General features: G+C 40.8%; 1 protein-coding gene across 9 annotated transcripts in view; it reads left to right on the forward strand.

Annotated features, from left to right (window-relative positions):
- Positions 1-19,434, forward strand: part of diaph2 (diaphanous-related formin 2) — a 361,962-nt gene that overhangs the window by 279,299 nt on the left and 63,229 nt on the right. For all 9 annotated transcript variants that reach the window (XM_079352006.1, XM_079352004.1, XM_079352007.1 and 6 more), the window contains 2 exons: positions 7,395-7,559; positions 18,286-18,421. In XM_079352006.1, coding sequence (XP_079208132.1) covers positions 7,395-7,559; positions 18,286-18,421 — 301 coding nt within the window. The remainder of the gene's footprint in view (positions 1-7,394; positions 7,560-18,285; positions 18,422-19,434) is intronic.

Raw genomic sequence — 19,434 nt, forward strand, 5'->3', positions numbered from 1 at the left:
GGGATTGATGTTTACCGATTAGATCAGCGTCGGGGGGGGGGGGAAGCAAGAGACTTGACCTTTTACAGTTTGACAAGTATGAACATTGTAAACGCAGAGGATTTGCATTGCCATGTTTTCCACCATGAAAATTACACAAAGAGGCACCAGCCCCGAGCATCGATGTGACATGAGATGGCTTTGAATGAGGATGAAAGGCTGACAACCATCATAAAAGGTTATTAAAGATAATATTGTGTGCGTATTGTGAGTATGTGTGCTAGCCACTATTCGTAACAAGACGGAGCTGTTTTCTCAAACATTCACTCACTGGCACCATTATCCTGGACACCAAATTATTTTTTCTTGCACTCTCTCCCCTTTTCTAATAGCCTATCCATGATTCAACAGGTCATTCCCATGGACCTAATCCTCTCATATCTAATTTATATCATCTCTTTTCCTTTATCCGATGTAGTCATTACACCCACCAGCCTCCCCCCCTCATTGAGTTGTTCCAACAGCAGCTGGGTGCTGTAGTGAAGAGCTTTGAATGTTTAAGCAGAGGCAACCTTCCTCTCTACAGGTATAAATATTTCAGAGAAGAGACGGGCAGAATAAATTGACAGGAAAATTGATATCAAATCTGGCTTTTAATTTCAAGAGAAAAAGGAGGCGGGGTGTTGTAGAGGAGATGATGGAAAGGAAATGTTATGACCTCTGTGTCAGAGTGGAAATATTATTCACTGACTCTCTGATCAGTGCAAAATACATCCCTCAAGGACATGTAAATTCTACAGTATCTTAGGTCCATGTTGTTTAAATGCCTATGCAGACACAAAAGGAAAGAAATATTCATGTAACTCAGAATCAGAAGAATTAAGATCAGAGGGGTTTTTTTTGGAACATATTGTCGACGAAAAGACTGAAGAAAGCCTTTGAGATTTAGCAGAGACACTGACAACATCGAAGGTTAAGAGGTGAAGCTAGAGTCTGATGACTGCTGCGGCATACCGAAGTACTACATTAATTACATTCTGAGAAGGGGAGGGAGAGGGCATCGAATAATCACCACCCTGTTGCCACCTTCTGTAATCCAACAAAGAGACGGTGAAAAGAGGGCTAAAAAAAAAAAAAAAAAAAGAGTAACAGTTTGATGTGAGTGTGCATGTGTGCAGTGACAAAGATGGATCAACAGGATAGAGTTACTTGATGGCATACCCTTGATTTTCCTCCAAGATACTGTTTTGATTACCTTGGAAGAAGTCCAGAGACTCAGAGACTATTGTTTCAGCAAGGCATTCAGTTCACCACAAATGTCATTCTTTTCACCATGTGAGATGAAGCTGACTTGAATTCTTTATTCTGTGCACAAACAGGCTTCTAATACATGTGAGTTGAGATTGAAAGGGACCAGAAATGTTCTTCGTTTTTTTTTTGTTGTTGTTTTTTTATTATTCTGATCCTGACGTTTTACTTTTTATATATCGTTGTTGTCATCAAGCAAATGCAGGTTGGCTGCCCTGTTTAAAGACACAGATACTTCCTGCTGCATCGAGTGTAAAAGAGTTTTCAGTGGCTTCAGTTCTTGCATGACTCTTGGAATGAAATGATGGCCAATCCATCACTCAGCCTGTCCATAACTTTGATCCATATTTGTTGAAATATCTCAACAAATGTTTGATGGATGGCAATGATATTTGGTGCAGACATTCATTTCCCTACAAAGCTTGATTTAAAATGTCACAGTTACTGTTTTCCTGGGACTTTGGGGAAACCTCTTACTTCTTCTTTCATGGCTACATGCATAGAGTGACAGTTTGGGGTTGCTGTGAAATGATCTGATACATTTTGGATAGGGGGCCTTGATATTTGGCATATGATATCATACTGTAATATGCAGACGCCGAGTAGTGATAACTTCTCAGTGTTGTGATAGTTCATTTGACTTGCAAACTTTGCAAAATTCCAGCATGCTAAAAGAAGAGTGGAGAAAGAAGAGATGCTATTAGCACGTATCTTAAAGCACCAATTTGGCGAAATACAAAAGATCTTCTGGTTTGATAAAACAGGTAGCGTGATGTTTGAATTTATTTAAAAGAGAGCGATCGAAGAGAAACATGATTCAGTCAATTTTGTCTGTGACCTCCTTTAAATTTTGGCAACACCTCCCTCCGTCCAGCCCTCCCTCTCTCTCTCTACTAAGCCCTTTCCCCCTCCACTAAGCCCGCCCTCCCTCCTCCTTCCCATCGCCCGCCCTTCAAACACCTAAGCACCAGGTCACAGCTCATTTTCTGGGAACTGGCTGCTCTGTTAATTCCCCATCAGAGCCCCAGAGTCTGTGTGCTGCGGCCCAACTCAGGATGCCGTCAGCCTCTTTCCTGCTCGCCCTATGGACCTCCCTCTGCTTGTATCAGCCCAACCAACGCAATGCTTGTGTCCACCTCTCTTAGGAACCTCAATACAGAGTGAAAGAAACTACTAAAATGCTAGACAAAAAGAAAGTACATAGTCTGAGAATATATCGATTATGTTTTTTTCTTCCTCTAAGTTATTCAACTTCTTCACGTTTACTGTGTAAAGTTTATTGAAGCTATGATGTCAAAAATGTGAATGTCTTATGTAAAAGAAGCGGACTGCAAAAATTAAGACTTTCATTAAAAACGTCCATGCTGTTATATTCACACATGCTGCAGAATAGGGCGGCTCGATTTTCTTTTTACATCTAATATTCTGTGTTGTCTCGCTCTGTGCCCTACCGCTGCACTTCATTCCTTCATCCCTCTCTCATCCCCCTCTCCCTCTCAACATGACGGGTTGTGTCCAGTCAGTGGGCAGCTTTGGTGTAATTTGGCCCACAGGGGCTGTTGGCAATAGGTGTGGGGATAAAGGGAGCAGGGATGGTGGGGTTTGGAGAAAAGCAGGCTTAGTGTGGGGCCTTGGATGCAGGGGCCAGCAAGCACATAGAAAAAAGCATTAAATAAACATTAATGCAACTAGGTTACAGGAGATTTATTAAGGAGGCTTTTTGGGCCCCCACTGTAGGGTTTTATGCAGCACTTTAATAACTCTCTCATGCACACAGGTAAACAAACCATGGTAATTTATTGCCATCCTCATAGGTGGCCATTGTGGAAACTGTTTCAACTTAGTTTTGGCTCATAAATGGGATTCTCTCCTCTTTCCTGCGTTATGTCATGAAACTGAATGGAGTCTAGCTCCAGAAAAGCTTCTTTTTTTCCCCCCCTACTACATGTAGGGTAAGTCTGACTTGGATATGATTTTGATGTCACTTTGTGGTGTTAAAAATGAGCGCCCTTAATCGCGGCTTACTGATGTTAAATGCACCCTCTCTGGCATGTCAAGCTCACAGATAAAAAGTGACTGATTAAACATAGTAATGAGGACACAGTGACAGGGCGAAAACACTACTTCGAGATTTTTTACAAAGTTGATCTGAGAGGAAGGATTATAAAACATGAACTAGCAGTTGACATCGCATTTCACATCTGACACTGTCTTTGTCAATCAATACTGTTTGATACGATGCTGTCAGAGACTGGACTGACCGAGCTTCACCTCGAAAAGTTTAGTGACTTGTGGCTTTTCCCTTTTTGACCTATAATATTTTATCCTACCTCTGCATCAGCTTTATGCATTATTTAGAACAAACATTCAGAACATGCAGAAATTGCAGGCGAGGCTGAAGCAAATAATTACTTCCATTAAAAAAAAAAAAAAGAAATAATTCCAATCTGACCATTAGCATGAAGAAATGTATAAAGAATCAGTACAACCCTTTGGAAGCACCCATACTCACTAACTGAGCCCTTCAGCCCTGGAGCGATTGTCCTGCCCTGCGTTGTGGAGCTTCAGTGCACATATAGTGCAGGCGGCAGCATTCCTTTGAGGACGGCTACAGGAGGAGGGCAGAGACTGACAAACAGAGTCGGGGCAACCAAAGGCTGCATGATGCTCTACCTCTAGACCCTTTGCCTCGCTTCTGCTTTCCTTTGAGCCCAACTGAGACGCAGCTCAGACAGCAGACTTCTGAAAGTTCACTCTGAGTAGGAGAGAAAGAAGGGAGTTCTTGTTAGAGCGAGAGAATTTAATGGAGAGAATATCAAGGGAAAATGTAGAAAAAGAATTATAAAAAAGGTACGTGTTTGAAAGAGACAGAGGTGGGCAGGAATAATGGAGAAAGAAATAGAAAAAAGATTTATCTTTGGAAAAAGGAGAGACAATAAAGGCTACAATGACTGTGAGAAACCGTGGGAATGAAAAGAGTAACGGACAACCTGACAGAGAGAGGCATTCAAAAAGTGGGCGTGTGACTGTGTGCACGCGCCTGTCCATTCTCTCTCTGCATGTGTGTTTGAAGAAGACTCCACCGAACTGGTTGTGTTGCTGCAGGACAATGTGTGTCAGGCTCCATCAATATGACATGTCTTTGATGTGGAAATACAAGGAGCAAAAGCACAGCCAGCCTCAGTCCAGTCCCCAGCGGGTTGCTGCTACCGCTGTGCACGTGCATTCGTTTGTATTTGAGAGTGCGGTAGACAGACCAGTCCAGGCAACACCGCCTCCTTTTACCTGTCGCATGACGGCCGCCTGGATGAACTGCCGCAGCAGCTTGCACGTGCCTCTGCTGCTCCTGCCAGTTTTATCTCTTCAGATCAAGTTGCCTTTGATAACGACCCTCAGTAATAGAATGTTTCATATCATTCCAGCTCTACCATTTTTTTCCTCACAACCACATGAATACTAAGACCTGAGTCCATTTGAAGTGCACCTACGGTAACTTGTTAGCGAAAAACAACACATGGAAACAAGGTAGCTAATGCTAGCAGCAGCGCAGCCAGCTTGCCCTCCACGTGTGACATTAAATGGTCATATCTTGTGTTTTATTTATTTTTTTTGTTTAAGTATGTCACCTTTGATAATAGGCTCAAGGAAAAGGGTAACACTAAAAATATACATTTACTTTACATCATTACATTACATTACAGTCACAATCACAAATCACACCACTGTGGCAACACATCTCTTTCAAATTTACAATAACTGAAAGATAAGGATTATCTAATTATTTTATATATTTATAAAGGTAATTGTATCCCTGGTTGTCCACTCTGAAGAATATGTCCAGTGTGGACACTTTAACTCAAAGCTTAGCGTAGCTCTCAAAACTGACAGCAGTGTTATTATTGGCTGAGATACTGAGAATCTGTTTCACTAATAAATGACACTGGACCATATGCTGTTGTTCATGGTAGATTGGTCCCCTGAAAGAGATTGTTCTTTACACGTCTCATTTTTAAGATAACAGAACAAACACTTCTCCTGTACACTGCAACACTGTCAGGAGTTTGGATCTTCAGAAGATATCTTTCTTTGGTAAAGTTTTACTTTTAAATCTCCCCGTCGGGCCCCCTAAGTTTTTCTACACAAGTGGAGTGAGGGAGAGGTGGACAGAAGAAGAGATAAAGGCTGTCAGACAGAAGCATGGGGGATAAATCAGGCCCAAGCAGACAGGTGAGGGTAAAGACATAAAGATAAGTCCATCTGATGGGCCCTGTGTGTGAGCCTGCTGCCAACTGGACTGCTGTGTTTTGGTAAACAGCATCATGCAGGGAGTTAATCCACCCAGCTTACCTTTTCAGTGCTTTTGTTCCCCGAAGTAACACAAAGGCCTCAACACACACTCATGCTTACATGTGAGCATATGTACAGTAAGTCAAATACGTCACACATACACGTGCGGATGTGTTATTTATAACTGCAAGTTAATAACTTGCCCATGGACCCAGAATATTCCCTGGACATCTCGATGGACGTGGACCAAGATGACAGAACAAACAAGCAAACAGTAATGTGGAGACACAGTGGCTTTCACATGATAATGACTGCCTGCTCAGAAAGACCAATATCGAGACAACTGTTTAGCCCCAGCAATCACAGGCCACATGCTGTACCACCAGTCTGTGTATGTTGCCAAGGCGACTGCATATGAGCACTAATTGCCCTTAACGCTACCCATGATGCAAAGAGGAAGACGCTGCTTCCCTTAGTAAGTACATGTTACATGTAGTGCAAAATAAGATCTGACTCCTCCTCTTCTTTTTCACACGGCAACAAGGCTGACTGTGTTTTTTTAATCAGTATGATTGTAGTCAGTAAAGAGATCAAACATTTAATGTGTGTATGTTCCCTTCAGACTATAATTAAACATTTACATTACAATGCAAGATTACTGTGTGTCATGTTCAACTGGCAGGTAAATTGCCTTCGAACACAAACGTTTGATTGACTGAAAAATGGGTGCCAAATTCACTTTGTCATGAGGGGCACTGTGTTCTTTCAAAGTCTTCTGAACTTTGAGGGTTTTTTTTTTTTTTTTTTTTTTTACCTGAAACAAAGTGCTTGTTAATAGGCCAAACATAACAAAAAAAATTCTGATCATTTGAATGTGTTTGTCTTTTAAATCTCAGCAATTACAAGTAAAAAGGTTCACAACAAATAACACTTTGGCCTGAGTTATTACAGCAAACCAATGTTGATTAAATAACTCCAAACCATAGTGATCAGCATGGAAAAGTATCAAAGCTATAATAAGCTGGGGCAGCGGTGACCTATCGGTTGGTGTGTGCCCCATGTACGGAGGCTACTGTCCTCGAGAGCAATCCGCCCGGGTACAAGTCTAATCTGTGGCTGCTCTTCCGTATGTCATTCGCCTTTATCGCTCTCCTTGGTTTTCTGTCACTCTCTTTAAGCTTGTAAATGCAAGTGTACACAAATAGGTGTGCATGTCTTGTAAGGTTGTGTCATCCTGCAGGATGTGTGAGTCTTGGTGTTTCCAAGTGCAGTCTCCATGAGGTCAGTGGCTGCTGTGATAATGCTTAACTGATGCCGGCTGTCAATAGCCATTCACCAGGAGAAAAGTGCTCCGCCTGTTCAGTAAATTACACAGTGCGACGTGAGCAGTGAGGTTCAAAACAACCTGACCCCACTGTTGTTGGGAGAAACAATAGAACAATGACTGCAATCAGCTTTTTGCTGCAACCATCTGTGTCATGCTGCTGACTACAAAACACCTTTCCATTACTCCAGGGCTTCAGCTATTAGCTCACCGTGCCATTGACTTTGAGTTGAAGAGGTTATTGTAATGGCACATTAGATTGTCTCCCACCCTTCTTTATCCAGTGTTTTGTTTTGCTGACCTTGACATAGGTGTGCATTTTGGATGCTATAAAGCTTGTGGAGTGATCATTTCTCATGATGGCTTGTTTGTTTTTTTCCACAGACAGATCATGAGGCATTGTTGTGTTGATGATTACAGTAGCTTTTTTTACGTGTTTGCCTGTGTTTGAGATGATTGTTTTCCCTACTCTTTCCCTTAACTCTGTCCTTCTCACGGCTTCTGCAAGCATGCCCGGGAGCAGTATGAAAAACTGTCCACGATGCACAAGAACATGCAAAAGCTCTACGAGAGCATCGGCAGCTACTTTGCCTTCGATCCCCACGCAGTCAGCGTGGAGGATTTCTTCGGAGAATTGGCCAACTTCCGCATCCTCTTCATGGTGAGTATATAGCTTTATGTTTTTTTGTTTTTGTGTATGGTGTGTGGATAGTGCAGAGCTATTATTGTGGGGAAGAAAACTATTTGAAAATATGGACACGGATCCATGAGTACATAAAAAGATTTGTGTAAAATGATCCTGAAATGTTGCTACTGCAAAATGTTAACTGATTTAATAACGGCAGATAAGTGAGCTTTTTTAGCTTTTAGCCCTGAAAATACACACAAACCATCACTTACACTGAGACGGGCCTCTCCATTGGCTGTCATTTTACACTTCAGTTTTGCAACAATCCTCCTGTGCAAGATCCACAAATGCATAGACATATCTTCAAAAGTGTTTCTGACGATCTGCAAACACAGCTGAAGGGGTTTGTTGCCCTAAGTAAAGCTCACAGGCAAGGCTGCTAGGCTGCGTACCGCCGAGACGGGCATGACTGCAGCCTCTCTTCTCATGCCCTCTCCTCTGGTGCCTCTCTCGTCCCATTTGAGTTTGTTTAAACATTCATGTAGTTTATAGCATGTTAATTGTCACTTTAAGGAATCCCGTGGGGCGTGTAGCAAAAGTCACATGTAAAATGAAGGCCAATGGAGAGGCCCGCTTCAGTTGTAAGTGATGATTTGTGTGTATTTCCGGGCTAAGAGCAAAAAAAGCTAACTTATGTACCATCATCATTGGTATATGTGGAGATCAGTACACGCATTTGTGGATTTTTTTACACATTGGTGGATCTGTGTGTAATTTAAAAAAAGTTTTTGCCACCATATGAATCTTATGAATTCTATGACTTAAAATCAGAAACACACACGTGCACGCACGCATGCACACACACACACACACACACACAAAATAACAGAAGCCACGACTCACACTTTCTCGCACGTTCTTTTGCACACACTTTCACTTGCTTCCACACATTGGGTGCTATTGAACACTGAATGTGTGACAAATGGGAGCAGAAATGTGGTGTTCAATGTGCACAGAGTTTCATCAAGCTTTCAGTCGGTGACTGACAGATGGTGAAAACATGTATAAACATTACCGGGTTATACTTCTTATGGATGAAGATCAGGTGCACAGCAGGGCCCTTGCTATACATTTGTGCTGTGTTATGTTTAATATTGTGGCAATATTAAGTGAACTCAACCATCTTCCATTCCAGGATTCAAAGTTTTTTTTAATAGTAAAACCTCAAACTGAATTAATATTACCAGAACAATCAACACTGTCATCTTTATCATTTGAAAAAATTAACATCATGAAGACTGCATTAGACATAAAGAAGGTAAATATGATGGTTCCATCAATTTTATACACATGTTAAAGCTTGTAAATAGATTGACAGCTTCCAAAAATGTATTTATTTTGTTTTTTGGGCTAATCCATCCTTCCTTGCTTAGTGCTAAGCTAGCTCTTTAATTCATGCTAAATATAGCAGCAAAAAAACAAACAAAAAACAAACAGCTCACAGATGACTGAAGTAGATCATAAAGCGTGTACCAAATTCTACAATAGACCTTGAATCATGAATCCAGAATCGTTTTGAAACAAAAATAGATTATGAGTGGCATCATGAGACTTCATTGTAATATAATATAAAAGGTCAAGCTCCAGATCTCGCCTTGGCTAAAATGATTGCACCAAGAAGTGCACAGGCGCTACACTTGTTCCTTCATGTTTTTAATGGAGATGCACTTGAAAATAGTGTTTTTTAATCTCACCACCTCCACCATGCATGTGATTGGTGATTGGTAAACAATATGTAACCAGCAGATCTGCTGTGTAAAGTTTCTGCCTTCAAAAAAGAATAACCCGTACAGAGGACTTTTTATCATGAAATGACGAAGAGCACTTTAAATTACTTATCCTAATCTTCTCTGAACTGGGCATTAATGCTACTATGCTTAAATGTGAACAAGGGTTTGTTTGAGAAGTTAACAGGTTCTGAATATTATATCACACTAAGTACACTGAGATGTTGACCTGCTCTGAGCACGTGGGCAGTGATCGAAACTGCAGTGCAGCAATAGATTGGCTTGGTCACACCCTCTGCAATGTCTGCAGAGCCCTCTTCTCATTCGAGTGCACAGGGTCACCTAAAGGGTGCAGGCAGGGATATTATCTTAATAAGCACTCAACAACGGCAACATTTATATCCCAAGAGTCTGTTTCTAAAATGGAAAAAAAGAATGTATGCCAATGTAATATTGTATGTCCAACGCCTTTCAACCCGAGTAAGGGCAAAAACATACAGGGTAAACTACCAGATGTTCCCTTTTGGCTTAAAACACCTACATGTATATTGAAGATAGGATGTGAAATATTTGAAAAATACACAATGTAGTTTTTGTTTCTGCCCTTTAGTTTACCACACACAATTATGTCTTGCTGATCCTCCTAAACTAATGCAAGGTTGTAAGAAAAGGTTTGCCATTACAAAAATATTATGTTTTTTGTGCACTTGAACCACAAAACAAAGCCTTTAGATACAATCCCTTAAAATAGTACATGACCTTAAAGATGGACAGGTGGACAAATTTAAAAAATAAATATATTCAGAGGCAGCGTCCCGCGTTTGGGTCCTGAGAATTGGTCACAACAGAATCATTTATCTGCTTCTCTAAATGCAATTGCATCACAGCTTTAGATTAAACCCTCCCTACCTGGAAAAAAAAAAACACCTTTGTCTTTCAAACCCTACACCCTTTGTAACTCTGCCATCTCTTATGATTGACAGTCTTTCAAGCTAATTTACTCTCATGATGTCAAATGCCGTCATCAGGGATATTTTCAGATCTCTTTCAGAGCCTCACAAGACCTGATACAACTGCAATCTGGAAGAAAGCAACATGAGGAAAAAAACATTTCCCTCGCCCGTGATCTGATTGTCCATAAAGATGTGTGATTTTTGGCCAATCAGCTGCTAGCTTCAGATCTTGGGGTGATGTCAATTCCCTCACCTAAAACTGCCAGAAAGTTTCTGGTGTGGGAAACTGCACCATGTTTTCTGGCCTTAGTTTTTGTATTCCCTTGGTTGGCCCTGACATGCCTTTTGGTCCAGCTTTCAGGTTATTTCACTGTTCTTTGCAAGAATGTAACCGCTCTCACCTGCTGTGTGATTTCCTATATGTCAAATTTTAGTAGGTCAAAAAGCAACAGTGTTTGCTCGAGAGCTTTTTTCCCAAATCCCTTACATAACCTCTTTTTTATCTGTTTTTTTTTTTCATTTCACTTCCTTCAGTTCCATCTTCGACTGAACTGTTGTAAAATAGATCTCTAAAAGATTCCTTTTGCCTCTCTAACCGTAAATAATCAGTAAAGACGAAATGGTTGCTTTAAGACATAATATGTATGTCATGTTGTCTTATACAAAATAGAAATGAGAGATTTCTATTGTTCTGGATTTACAACAAAAATATTCAATAAATCTGCGAAATGAAAGTTGCAATAAAAGCGATTGTACCTCAAAAGGCTAGGCTAGAATTGACAAGGACTTTTGTTCATTAAGAATTCAATTACAAACTGCGCTCATATCTGCTTACACTGTAGTCTGCTTCACAATATGTGTAAGTCATGCATTTCTATACTAAACAAGGATTCAAAGGACAGTGTCATCTTATTTTGTCTAATATATTGTGTTCCATAGGATCTTTTCTCTGGATGCCAGATGTGTGATTGTGTTTCATATCAGAACTATGTCAAGAACAAGACTGGACTATGTTTTTTTCAGGCATTTTCCTTCTAATCACAGTAATGATGTGGGAAAAATAGCTTTTCACTGGTAGTCTTGACTGGTCTTCATTTAATATCCTGAGTAAACCCAGTCTGAGACCGAGACAAGACCGTTTAAAATAACTTGAGATTCCAAGATGAGATTGAGACCTTTAAAATGTGGTCTGAAGACAGATCTTGAGATTCATTTCAAGAACTATACAACACAACTATACTAATGATGTGCAAATATCACAAGTGAGTTATTGTCTACAAAACGCTGTGTGAACACAGAAGTACAACAACTTAATAGTTAATTATGATGGAAAAGCTCAAAATGAATATTACCGCCTACATGCACTATGTTCTACATTCAAGGCGGCATTGACCTGAGCTTCAACCTTATAACTGCAGAACTTTTGAGATACTTTTGAACTTTGATTTCCAACTAGTACTGATTAAGCATAGCCTTCTGACAGACTTTGGAGCTGTAATGGAAAGTTATGAACCAGATTAGAATACATTATTTTAAAGTAGAAATGAGGATAGTGAATGATGTCAGTGTCTGGCTGATAAAAGACGTTTGGCCAAGCTTCTTAACCTGTTAAACAGAGTTTCATTACTTTGCTGCTGCTTGTGTGTACGTGTGTGCATGTGCTGTCACTGCAGGGCATTGCAGATCTTCCTGGATTTTGTAAGGGGTAATGAGTCTGGAGAGAAGGTTAAAATGTTCAAGTCCTGAAGTAGACCAAATTACGTTTGACTTCCCACCTGAGGGCTTAAAATATGTTTGTGGGCTGCTTGGAACAGGTTCGAGAAAAAGGATCACATTTCCTTCGACTAAAATTAGAGGTATTAGAAATGTTCACTCCACAATATATTCATTTTAAATATTGAGTTTAAACACCATGTGACAGGCATATAACCCTTTAAAATGTTCATCTACTGTCAATGTACAAAGTGAATGAACAAGTGAAAAGACTTTGCTGTGAGGTTAAGGGGAGTATAAATTCAGATTTAGTAAGAAATAAAACTACAAATTCCTCTGGCTTCACGCCCATGCTAAAGAAGAAGTGTGTGACTGGGAACAGTAAAAAAAAAAAAAGCACATAAGGCAAAGCAGCCTCATTTTTTCAAAAATAGTAATATGAAGATAATGTTGAGGTTCACACCACATTATCTCAGAGCAAAGCAAAAAAAACAAAAAAATCCTGAGTAAACAAGTTAAACATACATTTCATAGTCTTTGCTTCTCTACAACCTACACTCTATCCGTTCCTCCAGGCACCGCCCTAAAAATTCCTCGTGTCAGGATGATGACATGGTGTCTATAGGCAAGCACCCAATCTTCACAATCTATTAATGTGAATGGCAAGGTCCCCTTGTCACAATTCTTCTCCTCTCTTTACTCTGATCCCCATCTGAAACCGGGGTTTCATTCCTGCTGATCAAAGTGCTCCAGCACAAAACACAACGCTCCCTCAAGGATTCCAGAGTTGCATATCTCCAAAAGAGGCATCCACCCAAGAAAATAAATTATTCTCTCAAGCAAATAGCTGCGGATGAATATTTTATTACTGATTTAAACTTTCCTGCTATGGATAAGGGGAGAGGAGTGTGTGGGATAAAGTGCTGGTTGTAAGTTAATGTATTCCTATAAAAACAATCCTTTAATCACCATATTCTTCAGATATTATTTATAGTTTTTTGCTCTTCAGCTCTGCTGACAGAAAGGCTAATCCCATATGCTTGCAGAGCACAAGAAATCAATGCATGTTTCTACTTGGAGGTTGTTTTTATTTTTTTCTTACCCTGTGAAAACAACTGAGCTAGCGTCTTTGCCATCTCCCTTCTCAGCTTCTTTTTTTCCTTGTCGGTGAATAATTTTTTTGGTTGGGATGTTTGCTTGTTATTTATCTTTGACTAAGTCAACCTATCAACCATTACTGATTTGTTCCAAATGGCGAAACTTCTTGGCAGCCAATGATTAAAAGGAACAAGCCCTGAATTTAACTTCTTGGAATTCCTCGTGTGCCTCAGACTTTCATTTCAATATTGAGACATGAGTTGTTTGACTCAGACAAAACATCTTCGCTCGCTTCCCTCTGTTGCCTTCGCCCTGTGTAATGCATTCACAGCACAAAGCATGTGCACTATTAAAGAATTCCATTGCAATACAGTCACCCTAAATTGCTTTTACTAAAAAGGCAAGGGCTTAATGCACCCGACCGACATGAGGCATTTGAGTAAACGCATTGACAGACAGTCCTTACAGAACTGAATGTAACTGATAAGAGAATCCATTAACTCTATTTTCCTTCTGTTTCATTCTCTTTCTCTCTCCCCCGTCCCATTCTCCTTTTCTTTCCCGTGGCCAATGAAATATTATTTGATTTCAGCACATGGAGTCAGTATTGGAAGAGTCCAACAATTTGTTAATTTAATGCTGCTGCCATATTCTGAAATAGAGTATGAGTGAAATGCAATCGCAGGCTCTGTATTTGTAATCCTGACCAGGAGCATTGGGGATGAGGATTTTTTTTTTTCATTAATGAGTAATCAAAGCACAGCAGATGGGATGGGATGAGCTAACAGTCTTTTCGTTAATTGAGTGACTTTCTAATAAGACCAAAAGACACAGGCCGGGTCTGAAAGTAGCAAGACAGAGCATCTAAGAAATGAAAATCATAAATGGTGTGTGTGTGTGTGTGTGAGAGAGAGGAGGGTGCATAAGTCCACTTATCAGCCCATTTGATATTTTGAGAACTTGCTAATTCCTTCACAATATGACAATAATTATCATGAATCTCTGACAGTGCCACTCTCTGCATTCGCGAGCGGAACTTTTCCAGGATTCCTCAGTGTTACACATGGGTGACACAGGCCTAAAAGAAGCGTGACAGATTTAAAATATGACCTATCAACAAGGGAATACATCTATACCACAGAGCCGAAGACTCACAATCTGTAACCTCGCAATCCTTGCAAACAGTGTAACAGATGGCTAATAAACACTGCTGCTTAAAGCTCAGTCGCTGTAGTCTTTGTAAAATTCAAATGACATATAGCAGTGACACTCTCTGTGTGAGATCACTGGCGCGACGGAGCAGTTAGACTTATTCGTTGCTCCCTCATCGGACTGGCAAACTTGTATGCAAGGTTAGGGTAGGCGTGCTGCGGGAGGTGGAATAACAGCAAACACATTTCATGAATTATTGAAAGAACAGACCTGGAAAAGCGGAGAGGGCCGGATGGCTCTTGTGCGTAGATTGGACCTAGTTGTGGAGCATTCCATTTTCCAGCCAGGCAGAGCTGTAGGAGTTCTTATAATCTACATCTTAGACACTCCAAAGGCCAGAAGTGTGACATGAACTCACTCTGTCTTGTGGCTTCCATTAGCTTTAAGGGATAGTGTGCAGCATCAAGTGTGTTGTTGACTAGCCCATCTGGCATGAATGCAAAAACAACAATTTTCTTGGTCTATGTTCTAGCTTTGAATTTACACAATGGCCAGCATTTCAATGAACTGCATTTCCCAGGGTTCTACCAGAGAGGATCATGGCTCACTGCTGGCAATAAACATGGACGTTGGGCTACACAGTTGCTGTGTTTTTTTCCGCCATCAGTTTTTAGGTAGAGTCAAGGACTCAACAGGCAATGTGAGACAATCACAGATGGGACATATCTTTGGATACCGTTTTGGTTATTTTGAAGTGCTGCACAAAAGTTTGATTTAGTTTCTGGTATACATTAATTTTGTCAATTTGTTGATGCTCTTGTGACCATGCTGTGACCTGGATCCTTTTTTGTATTCTTAATCTTTGCCTATGAGGTTTTGTTTTTTTGGTGTTTGTTTAACCCGTTGAGACCCAAGGACGCCTACAAAAAAGTACCCTCTAAAACCTTCGTAACATTTGAAGTCAACCTCCCAAAACCTGAGGGTTTTCAGAAAAACTGCACCGAATTTCAAATCTTTCAAAGGCTGTCTTAGATAGAGATCTAAAAAAAAATGAAACATTTGAAGGTGTAAAGCTTAAAGCTCATCAGCTCTTAAAGGTAGAAGCATGCCTGTGGGGGAAGTCACAGTGAAGAGTCATAAATACACCTCTATACTCAAACCATTAAAAAATGTAACTTGAATTAACTTGTCAGTTGTTTTAAGGTTCATTAAAAATGTATGTTTCTCTACTAAAGCCCCTGCCTGACCTCTCACGGCCCCATTCAATGGGCTATAGTTATTCACCGATAGAAGATCAGCCTTTTCAATGATTATATATAATTGATAATAATAATTAAGCTCACATCGGGTGGCACTAAACTATAGTGATGATCATCACCGCAGGACAGAGGAGCTAGGAGCCAGAAATAGCTGGTTTCCATGGACACCTGAAATCATGCTGTATATATTGTACAGAACATTTGTGATTCGAGAGGAACAACATCTTTTGTGTCATGTTCCAGTGAGATTTAAATCACGTTGCCCGCCCTGAAGATTAGTTTTGAAACCGAGCTTCTGTTTTTTTATGTCCTCCTACAAAAGACAAAGCTGGCATGAAAATGAGTTTGATGCAATCAGTTGTTGCCAACAGCAAAACAGGGACCGTCGAAAGAGAGATGTTCAAAGAAAAAAAGAGAGCCGTCTAACATATTTGTTGCTATGGTAATTACTGTTGCTGTGTAATTAGAGCTACATAATTACATTGCATAATCATGTTTACAGTCTGAATTAGTTGTTTGTTTAAAATAAGTTTTGCCGGCAGGATTTTGTTTGTAATCTGCATAATTGATCTTATAACTTGTGCTGAAGATGTGGAGCAGTGCAGTGATATTACTCCCAAAATGAATTGAGTCCTGTCAGTGGGAGTGGACAGAAATCAATTTGATTTGTTCTGCCACTGCTGCCCATCACCTAAATAGGATGGACAAGTTAACTCCTTGGTTACTGAATATTGCTGCACAGCTGTCATCCTCTGCAATTTAACGCATGCATCAGCAAAGTGCACACATTTAATAGCCTTCAAGCAATAGAGCTCTAAGGTGTGCTTAGCATATATGCTGTAGGCTGTTTGGTTGTTTTTAGTTTACAATGTCATACATCTGTTCTTGCGTTTTTAAAATGCACGTGACACAGAAACAATGAGCCCCACATAAAACTAAGCTTCATCTCGCTATTCTTTTTCTTTTTTAATTCACCTTTTTGCCTGATCATAGATACAAGAACATAACAAAACATAAAAATCGGAGTTACAACACGACTACTCTGAATTATACACTCTACCGGTGCCGTCTCTTTGTCTCAAGGGTTACAGATAGATGAGCAGACTAATAAGCACACCTGAGCCTGGTGCGGTGCACACTTAAATCAAGGGCAGCAGCAGACCTCGAGAAAGACCTTGTTCGACCACACGTATTGGCTTTTGATTTTGGTTTCTTTGTCTTTGGTTTTACAGCACACTCTTCCAGTCACCCACACTTTAAACATTCTTCCAACCTACATGTTGTTGTTAGTTTTGATCACGTTTCTTGACGATACATTACTTTAATAATTAGTACATTCCTGGGTCTACTTTTTTTTTGTTGCAGCCTTAGAGCTGTGACATCCATCTATTCACTATCTATAGAGCGTTTTTCAGTTGAAGGTTGCAGGTTGAGCTGAAGCTGATCCCAGCTGCCATTGGGCAAGAGGCGGGGTACTATACACCCTGGAGTGTATGACAGTCAGTCACAAGACCGGGCTGTGACAATATAAACAAAATCCAAAACATATACTTGTAGTATAAACAAATATATGTAAACATGTATTAGATTTTTTTTTCATTATACCAACTTGACATTTCATTACCCTCATCCCGGCCTCTCTCTCTTTCCCTTTCCCTCTTTCTCTTGCCTTTTTTTGTCCTCTCACTGCCCTTGTCATCCAACGAGGAGACGCTGACAATGAGGGCTCGTGTCCTTGGACATGGAGCAAAGCGCTGCTATTGACTGGCATGATGAGCTGCTCTTTCCTTGTTCCTTCCTTACAATCCCTGTAATCCCTCTGTTTTAGCTGCCAACACGACACACACACACACACACACACACACACACACACACACACACACACACACACACACACACATCAGGACCACAGGGGCATTGGGGGGTGGGGGGATGATACTGTCACCACATATTACATCAGTGTGCAAAGAAGGCCATGCCTTTACTTACTGACACACACACACACACACACACACACACACACACACACACACACACACACACACACACACACACACACACTCACTCACATATGCACTCATAAAAGGTGGAACACCACAGATGAGCAGAAGAACAAAGACGCCCATACACAGGGGTTCACATGCGTCCACACACGTACAATAGGACCTCTCACACACAAACAGGGACACCTATGATGGGTCCTGTCAAGGGCTGCACCACAGGCCTGGGATGAAAGAACATTTTGTTGTCTCCAAAGGTCACACAGTTGCATCTTACTCTCTATTGGCACAAGAACAAACTGACACATGTGTTAAGGCTGAATCCGTACCGTAGATGATCTCTCTTTTTCTCTGACTCCTTTCCTGACATTTCAGCCAGTCACGAATGAGGAGGAAGGAGGAGGGGGAGGAGGAGGATGATATCTCTGTCTTCCTCCTTTGAGACGGACACACTGCATGTACATGTCTCACCTCACTCTGTGGCAAAGGAAATGTACTTGCATCGCAAATGTGTGTGTGTGTGATGATTATAGCTTTTTCTGCTCATGCATGAAGTGTGATATTGATATATTATTGACAAGAAATCCGCTCTGTGTTATTGAAAATATGTAAAGCAGTGCAGACGCCCTACAGACAAAAGGGCTTGTATTAAAAAAAGCTCATTCACATGCCATGATATATTGTTTATTTTTTGGAGCTTATCTCTAACTATCAAACCCCTCTCTGAATGAGAATTTGCTGATGGCATGCTGCTGCTTTTGAACACTGTGTGTGTGCGTCTGTGTGTGCCTCATCAGGAAGCAGTGAAGGAGAACCACAAGAAGAGGGAGATGGAGGAGAAGATCAAGAGAGCCAAGCTGGCGAAGGAGAAAGCAGAGCGCGAGAAGCAGGAGCGCCAGCAGAAGAAGAAGCAGCTGATTGACATGAACAAAGGTATGCCACTCCTCGCCGTGCCACCTCAGGGACAGAGGTGCAGAGGCAGGTGGGGGAGTTAGGAGGAGGAGGAGGACGGAAGGAGAGAGAGAGAGGTTTTCTTTGAATGTTCTCCACACAGTTTTGAACTCTAAATATAATATGTAGGCGTTGGGGGGGTCATCCTTTTCAGCTGTGGAGGAATTTTAAAGTGAGACTGAAAGAACGTTCTTCTTTAAGTGCTTGTTATTATTATTTTTTTAGAATTAAGTTGAAAAGTAAAGTTGCATAATGACTTTGAGCCTCCATAGCATTGACAGTGGCACAATAGAAAAAAGTCAGAATAAGGTTAGTAAGATCAGGTGACTGAAAAAAGAATGGCTGAGTACGGCTCTGTTCCCTTCTTATTTTGATAGTGATGTTGTTATCCTTTTATCTTCTTCATGTGCAAGCACCTCGACATCAAATTATTATTCCCCCCCGGTCGAGCCTGCGATCAGCGTTCTATATTTATTGTTGCGAATCATTGGAATCTCTATTGCCCTCCAGCCTTGCCAGTAAACCGAGTATTGATTAGTGTAAGTTGCAGTTGTTCAGACATGAAAAATTAGCGCATCAGTTCTTGGCGTCTGTGTCATGTTATGCCAATGACATTGTGAAGGAACTTCAAGCCCGAAGGGGCTTTGCAAGTAGTCAGTGTGGCCTTTTGTCCATTTTTTTTTTTTTTCGACGAACAGGCTGGGATTTTTACAATTCACCAGCTTCTAAATGTCAGCGTCAGCCAAGGACCCCTCTGTAGCTCAGCCATTGTGGGAAATGTGACAAGACAGTCTTCAGTATGCCACAAACTCTCCAAGATAATTGATGCATGCTACAGTTTTTTTTTTCTCCTTTTTTTTTTTTTCCCTGAGCAGTGACCTCTTTGAAAGCTTCACTTTTAATAATCCAACATGGCTGAGCTGCAGGAGTCTGTCTACTCCTCTCTCTCATTCTGGCTAACCAGATGGAGAAGGGGAGAGAAGTAGGTGTGATAT

Source organism: Symphodus melops (genome assembly GCF_947650265.1).
Source record: "Symphodus melops genome assembly, chromosome: 9".
NCBI lineage: Eukaryota > Metazoa > Chordata > Actinopteri > Labriformes > Labridae > Symphodus > Symphodus melops.